Source organism: Silene latifolia, chromosome 7 (assembly GCF_048544455.1).
Source record: "Silene latifolia isolate original U9 population chromosome 7, ASM4854445v1, whole genome shotgun sequence".
Classification (NCBI taxonomy): Eukaryota; Viridiplantae; Streptophyta; class Magnoliopsida; order Caryophyllales; family Caryophyllaceae; genus Silene; species Silene latifolia.
Genome location: NC_133532.1, coordinates 65,562,679 through 65,570,917, shown reverse-complemented (window position 1 = coordinate 65,570,917; position 8,239 = coordinate 65,562,679). Strand labels below are relative to the sequence as shown.

Genomic DNA, 8,239 nt, shown 5'->3' with positions numbered 1-8,239 from the left:
GACAACTATTCCAAGGCTCCTTTTGTTTCTTGGAAAGTTGTTTGCTTGCCATTAGCAGCAGGGGGTCTGGATGTATGTGACAGTAGAGTTTGGAACATTGCTGCAGTGGGAAAATTGGTGTGGTGGATTATTGCCAAGAAGGACATCTTGTGGATAAAGTGGATAGATAAAATTTATCTAAAAGGACGGGACTGGGCTACTTACCAACCTAGCCTAAATAGTTCCTGGGCCTGGCGACAGGTGTGTGCTGTCAAGGATAAGTTGATGGGAGGTTATGTTGATGGCAAATGGATGGGCAAAAATGGGAGTTACACGATTGCTGATGGTTATGATTGGCTTAGGCAGGGGGTTTGGTCAACTGGTACAATATAGTCTGGAACAGGATCAATACTCCAAAACATTGTTTCATTGCTTGGCTTATTCAACATGGTAGACTTCTTACTCTGGATAGGCTATGCAAGATGGGTATTACAAATCAGACAGTCTGTTTCTTATGCGGAGAGCAGAATGAGGATCATGAACACCTGTTTAAATACTGCAGGTATACTTGTCTCTGTTATACAAGAATTCAAAGCTGGTTAAATTTGAGAGGAGTTAGGTTTGGTAATGCTGGGGAGATGTTGAAAAGCCGGCATTATTCTGGTTTTATCAGGAAGCTGTTATCCTCCTTGGTGGTGGCTACGCAATATCATGTTTGGTATGCTAGGAACATTTGCAGGCTGGAACATCGGGTTATCCATCCACAAGTTATCCTGAAAGTTGTTCAAGAGGATTGTAGATTGGCAATTCTAAAGTATAAGTATCATAAGATGTCTCAAATTGATAGAAACTGGTGTAGAGTGCGTGAGTTAATGTTCTAGTAGTACTGATGTTGGTACTCTTCTGTTAGTAGGCTGGAATAGTTTCTTGAATAGGTTGTAATGTGGTGATTTCTCCCTTTTCTGGGATTGAGCTTAATATTACTTACATTTTCACCAAAAAAAAAATAATAATAGGAATATGGAGGTGTTACACTATCCTATTGTGGTTGCTCTTATAAATTAGGATTTTTTTTTTATAACTACGACCTTTGTAGTATATTATTTTAACAACTACTACCAAAATAATTTTCGTTTAAAAACTACTAACAGTAAGTTTGATTTTTTTTAAAACACTATTAAATCTCATCTAAACCCAATAAAACACATTCTTATCCATTTATTTTTGAATTTCTATATTAAGTAATAAATTTTATCCCTTTAACCAGTTACTTTGATGAAGTTTAAGCAACTTTTTTTACCTTAGATAGGTGAATTAAATGAAGCTAAGTTAAAATGATTTTACCCCAAAATGATTGACAAATGGTAGTGTTGGTAGTCTTAAAGGATAAAATTAACAACTAGAAATTCAAGGGTGAGACTTTGGTAGTGATTTTTAAAAGGTTTTTTTTGTCACAAACTACCCTTTTATTTAGGGTCATTTGTGAACAACTACCTTTCATTTTATTTTTGACTTTCAACTACCTTTCATTTCTTCATTTTGCGAAAGACTACCAAAAATCCACTTCAGGCGAAAAAAGTCAACTTTTCGGCGTTGACTTACTCTTTTCTCCCTTTTTCACACATATAACTCATATTTCTCCCTTTGTTCACCCAACAAAATCCGAAAAAGCTCCTCTCCATGCCCAACACATTATCAAAAGTTTGTTCAAAGTAATACCAACGAATCAACCATCTCAATCTCCATCTCCATCTCCGTCGTCACCTTTACTACCAGTATCACCTTCACCCTTACATTTCAACAACTTATAGACTACTTATAATTCATCAGCCTATTGTCCTTTTAAGTCATATTAAAGTACATTCTATCTCTCTTCATGGTAAGATGGTGGGTTTAAGAAAACTAATAAGATAGTAGCACACAAGTGAACCTAAGAGTGAATTCATGATTATTTTCGAATAGTTAACACTAGAAGTTAATTTTGCCAATAAGGCCATAATAGATCATTATTGTTGAAGAATTATTTACCATGTTAAGATTAATATCAATGATGATTTTGTTTCGGTGATTAGTACTTTGATTCGGGTAAGAGATCGACAAATTGAGGTGATTAATGTTGAGTTTATTCAATCTTTATCATCGATTATTAGGGTTATGAAATAAAGAGTTAGATTCAACATGAAATGGTAAGTCAACGCCGGAAAGTTAAGACTTTTTTTTTGCCGAAAGTTGATTTTTGGTAGTCTTTTGCAAAATGAAGAAATGAAAGGTAGTGGAAAGCTAAAAATAAAATAAAAGGTAGTTGTTTACAAATGAACCTAAATAAAATGTACTTTCTGACAAAAAACCCTTTTTAAAAATATCAAACTTACTAGTAGTAGTTTTTAAACGAAAAATACATATTTTGGTAGTAGTTCTTAAAACAGTTTAGTACAAAGAAATCCTGTAAATTATATTCTCCTTTTCAGTCAATTCTAATTCAAGCTGGCCAGCATTGAAACGGCAAGGCAAGGCAACGCAAAAGTGATTCATCAGTAATTAATTGGGAATCAAAGAACTATATATATAAAGTCCCATCCAAAAACTAAACTAACAGATTGTCGTCTTTCCTGGAAGAAGAAAAAGGACCAACAAATTGTTATGAAAATGGGACAAAATTCCTCGAACCTTTTGCATATACAATTTTCCTTTTGTAAAATGATGTCAAAAAATGTCAACTGTACTTTGCTTAAGCCAAACGCTATACAAACACATGGAATTAAGGGTTTAACCCATGGACATCTTGTATTTTTATTATACTTCTCGACCCAACCCCTTAATCATCCCGATCTTCAGAGCCACCAATCTTCAAGGTCCTAGATGTCAAGCCGTTTGAGGAAATGCTATGACCAGGTTGTTTAACAGCTTTATCTTCATCCCATTCATCATCCCAAACCTCGTCCCACCCCTCAACGGGGTCTGCAACATTAGCCGATTCTGGTATACTCATTTCGAGTTCTTGGTAAGGAACTTCATTGGTTCTCTTCCTCTTACTAAACCAGCAGATGGCACAAACCCCTCCGGTTATTAAAGTAATCAATAAAATCAAGTACGCACCATATAAGGGTTTCATGAACTTGGCATATGATGGGTTGTTCCATTGGAAATAGTTGCCTTCAAATGCTGGAGCTCCTACATCTGGGTGTAGCACGCAATACCCGTTACCGGCATTCAACTTTATGTCACTGCCTCCAAGATTAGCAAGTGAAATGTTGACCTAAATCGAGATGGAAAATGAATAAGGTTATGAATTCAAGTTATCTCTGAAAAGTTCCATTACGTCCACTTCTATTTTTGCTCTGTGTCATGTGCCAAACACCTTCCGAAACGACATTACACTCCAACACTTAATTTTAGTCCAAAAACATGAAACATTTTCTTTTCAAACAGGTGAGTCAGCTGTGGCTGCCACCAGACACCATGTCAGTTCCGACCAAAGCAACCGATCAGAGCAATGTCGAACCATACTGAAACACTAAAGCAACTGCAAGTAGCCATCTTCCAAACATCTCCCTCCGTCTCCGGAGAATTTTTTACGTTTACTTTTGACACAAAAACCAATATATGAAACAAGCGTACAAAGCTAGCCCTTACTTTCTCTCTTCTACTTTTAAAGAGCTTACTTGCACATGAGGTTTTAAGGGCTATTTGGTCATGTTAGAAGCTAAAAAAATGCGGAAACAATAAAATGTAAAGAATTGTCTGAGACAACCATAAATAAAAAAAATAAAGGGAGTATTTCTTAAAATGAGACTATAACAGTAAGACCTCCAACCTAACCTCAATTGGGTCAGTTAACAGGAATCAGCATATAGATGTCGCATGTCTGTCCAAGTGTCCGAGTCAGCTATTGTATGAATGAATAGTCGTCATGTTACTGGCTAAACATGAGGTGTCTAAATGTCAAACTCACGTCTGAGGGATCAGTGTCACATGCTCGTACGCAAAGTGATATGAAGAGTTGAGTGTTTATAGAACATTTTCAAGTTTATTTAGGCTTGAATTGAAGCACTGTGTCATATTGGAGCATCCGCCAGGGGAGCTTTGGGATTTCAGAGCATCAGCTAAGCACAATAACCTACCTGTTGAGTCTGCAGCTTTGGGATTTCCACTGGCTCCTGCTGATTCCCAGAAGAAGAAGAAAATGTGAGGTACACTTTCAAGCTGTCTTCTCCTTTATTCTGGATAAGGAGGACTACTGCCTTTGACACTGCTTCAAGTCAAACAGAGTTGAATCACAACCTAATTACTTCTTCTAACCCATATAAATTTTACGAAAATTCTCATTTGTGACGGTCGTAAGTTACAACGAGATAAAAAGTGACACTTTTATGATAAAAAGTGGGCACTAAAATAGACACTTTGTAGTTCGTAATAATAAACTGGTGGTCACTTTTTATTATAATAAAATGGTTACGTTTTACGCAAGGGAGACCAACTGTTAAATTGTAAAGGAGTTATAGCACTTAAATTGCAACTCTCACTACCACCATCGCCCCAACAACTATAGTGAAAATCTTGACAGCTGAAGAAGAGGGGTATTCAGATGTAGGGAGTATTACTCTCGTATATCCCTAAAAATCTTAAACCCTAAATTTGAAGATCATTTGTATAAACCAGGGATTTAAACATGAGCTCAAATACTCAATGACATATAAGAAAAGCAGAGAGAAGTTACCAGGGTTGAAGGACTTAATACAAGCTACCATGGAAATGTGATCTTGGCATCTACTCTGAATCCCATCACAGCTCTCATTATCAATCCCATCATCAAGTGGGGTTGGGATTTGAGAAATCTAATAACCAACCCACCATATAGTATTTCTTACAAAACATAACAATGAAATCAACAGTAATTGAAAAATGAAGAAGAGATGAAAGTAATAGAGAGAAATGAGGTTACATTGGAATTGGAATGTTTCTGTGGTGAGGAGGAAGCTAATCTTCGGGAATTCCACAAGAATTCAGCATTTGAGACATGGGTAACTATACTCAAAATCACTACAAATATAGTCGTCAAAATCACAGACTTGTTGCCCATTTCAACCCTAATTTCTTCTCATCACAACCCACTAATTCAATCAACATACTTCTGCATTTCTAATAACCTAAATCAATCAGATTTATTTACAACAGATTGCTGTCATTCTCAATTTCTGATGACTTTTCTTCCTCATACGTATTCAACTCTAAGTAAAGTAACGGGTCAAACCACATTTGGGAATATCTTTAATCTAATCTCGCCCAAAAACTACTTTAAACTCGCACAAAATACAATTTCATATTCAAATTCAATATGCCCATATGATATGCCTCCTAGTGGATCTTTGTCCCATTTTTGTATCTCATACTCTCATTGTATATCCCACTTTATTTGTCTTTTGACCCATCACTAATCCCTCGTATACTAAAAAAATAAGAGATCTCTCAAATTTTTTCGTCTAAATGAAATTGGTTATAATTGAACTTTCATTATATCATATCTATAATTAGATTTTTATTATTCATATCTGTAATTGAGCTTTTATTATATTATTTTTACAACTGAAATATACTCTCTCCGTACCATACAAATGGTAACGTGGTAAAAATTGGGGTTTTTAAGAAAAGAGGGTAAAAGAAGGGGTAAAGAGGGAAGAAAATAGGTGGGTATGTAATTGTGGGTGTAATTGTCAGTTGTTAGGTGGGGTATGTAGTGGCATTTTATGTAAATATCAAATGGGTATAAGGATAATTTGGCAATATTGTGAGCCAAATAAGGAATGTTACCATTGGTGTGATACGCCCGTATTAGGTAAGTGTTACCATTGGTCTGGTATGGAGGGAGTACTAAACATTTCATTTTCCACTGATTAATACAAAACATTAATAACAATAAATTTTACAATTAAAATTTAAAATTGAGTTAAATAACAATTGTATAATTGTTATTTTCTTTAATATTTCTATCTAAAAAACCGCGCATTCGCGCGGGATCGACACTAGTTGTTAAATAAAATATTGCAATAAATGTGTTAATTTGCTGATATGTTCAAAGGTAAGTGATATGGGACCGATAATGGGACAAAAGATTAGTTAATCTAGATAATTTTTAACGAATTGTTCTTACATTAGGGAGTCATTTAGTTCAATAGTCTTGAGTTTGTTAATAAGAATTTTTAAAATAAAGTTATCTATTATGGAAGTCGTTGGATTAGTTAAAATAAAAACTTTGTTCTATTCTCAGATTATGTAAAACATAAAATTAATTAACAAGAAGAATTAAACTAAACTAATAGAGGAACCTAGTAAATAAATACGACAATGAAACTGAGTATGATAAACTTACCTCACAGCAAATCCGCATAAGCAACCGTCACACAAGCTAGGTCTGTCTCGTGAAACCGTCTCACAAAACTCATTTTCTAAAATACGATAATAATACAAATACAAATACATATAAATATACTCATCTAATCATACAAATATGTATAAATATACTAATATATTTATACGAATATGTATACGACCAAATAAACCCGTCATGTATAATTACCCCAAAAACCCGTCATGTATAATTACCCCAAAAACCCGACTCACTCAAACCCCCACTACACCACCTCCGCTGCCACCGTGGACCACCACCACCAACCGTGGTGGCCACGGCCAGTAGCAGCCACCCACGTCCCCACCACAACCAACACCAACAACAACACCAACAAACATCACTCGTGGCATCCTCCAAACAACCCCACACGCACAAATCATCACCATCGTGGCCGCCACTACCCCCATTGTGTCGGCCTGACCACGGTGGGTCCAAGGGTGGCCACCATGCCGGCAGCCACCACCCACAACAGCAGCAACAACCGCATAAAAACAACAAAACCAACAACCTGACTCCCTCCTTTCTCCCTCTGAAAACGTCACCTCCAGCCACCCTCACGGCCACCCACAACCACCACTCTACTCCCCTCTCTTCCCTCAACCTAGATCCGCCCAAAACCAGACCTAAACCGACCCGAAACACCCCCAAAACCGAAGCCCTAACCCGAGTCACCACAAACCCCAAAAACCCCTTTTTAAACTCGGTCAAACCCCCCCATATACACGGTCAACGGTGGTCAAAGACACGGGTCAAAGATGAGTCGGGGTCAAGGCGGGTCAACGGTATGAATAAGAATAATATAAAGACTAGTATAAGACGGTTTACCTTACGATCTCCCGGCGGAGGGACAAAAGGCAATCTCTCTTTCCTTCTCTTTTTCTCTCTTCTTTCCTCTCTCTAATTTGATGGTGGATTTTGGTCGATTGCAATTGGATAAGGTTGGGTGGGTGACGATAAGGGAGTATATATGTATGTGATGGGAGTATAATACATGTATAATTTTTTATTATTATTATTATTATTATTATTATTATTATTATTATTATTATTATTATTATTATTATTTTATTATTATTATTCCGTCTCAACATAACTCGTATAAATAAAATATTACTCCCTCTTATTCGCTATAATGTTCCCTCTTTCCCGAAACGAATTATTCAAGTAATGTTCTCATTTCCTTTTTTAGTAATTTTTACTCTTATTTTATTCATCCCTCTCTCCTATTATCAAACCCCACACAACTCTTTTACTCCTATTTTATTACTTTTCTTAATGTTTTGGCCCCACAACTCCTTATTTAACTCATAATAATTCATCTCTCTCTCTCTCTCCTATCACCAACCCCACCAATGTCCTTTATTCATTTTTATTAGTATTCATTAAGTATCGTGCCAAAGACAAAGGGGAACATTATAGCGAATTGGAGTGAGTATTACTATTATTAAATACGGAGTATTACAATCTTTCCCCTTAAAATAAACTTCGTCCCCGAAGTTTCATCTCACTCTTCCCTTTCGGGCTATTTTCTCAAATCTCATGTGTACTCTCATCCCAATGTTCGGTGTTCCATTCTCATTACTTCCTCACAACTCTCACTATTTACTCACATTCCGCACTTCCTTTTTTCTAAACTTCCGAATTGTTACATTCACTCCCCCTAAAAGAGAACTTCGTCCCGAAGTTCAACTATCAACCTCAAGATACAGTCTCACACGCTCATTACTAAATTCCACAAATGACCATGTTCCAGGTTCCACATTCTCTCTTGCTTATTGTAAATCCATAAATGAATCACACATAGTTCTAATGCGTGCCATGATATAACCCTACTCTACGAGCCTCCCAAACGTC

The 8,239-nt window shown here is 36.3% G+C and overlaps 1 protein-coding gene across 2 annotated transcripts; it reads right to left on the bottom strand.

Moving 5' to 3' along the window:
• Positions 1-2,554: 2,554 nt before the first annotated feature.
• Positions 2,555-5,358, bottom strand: LOC141592286 (uncharacterized). Of its 2 annotated transcripts, none has more exons than XM_074412889.1 (4): positions 4,922-5,358; positions 4,697-4,814; positions 4,101-4,228; positions 2,555-3,235 (listed from the first exon to the last, which is right to left on the bottom strand). In XM_074412889.1, the coding sequence occupies exons 1-4, from the start codon at positions 5,057-5,059 to the stop codon at positions 2,795-2,797; spliced, it is 825 nt and encodes a 274-aa protein (XP_074268990.1). In that variant the 5' UTR covers positions 5,060-5,358; the 3' UTR covers positions 2,555-2,794. The 2 variants fall into 2 exon arrangements, with proteins under 2 accessions (XP_074268990.1, XP_074268989.1); XM_074412888.1 differs by having other exon boundaries at positions 4,101-4,231; positions 4,922-5,243.
• Between the last annotated feature and the right edge of the window lie 2,881 nt (positions 5,359-8,239).

What these genes read in the sequence shown, in the direction of transcription:
- LOC141592286 (XM_074412888.1), bottom strand. Translation starts at nt 5,059, where the DNA reads ATGGGCAACAAGTCTGTGATTTTGACGACTATATTTGTAGTGATTTTG. An exon ending in TATTAAGTCCTTCAACCCTG is followed by an intron (nt 4,232 to 4,696) that starts GTAACTTCTCTC and finishes TTTGACTTGAAG; the next exon opens with CAGTGTCAAAGGCAGTAGTC. An exon ending in CAAAGCTGCAGACTCAACAG is followed by an intron (nt 3,236 to 4,100) that starts GTAGGTTATTGT and finishes ATCTCGATTTAG; the next exon opens with GTCAACATTTCACTTGCTAA.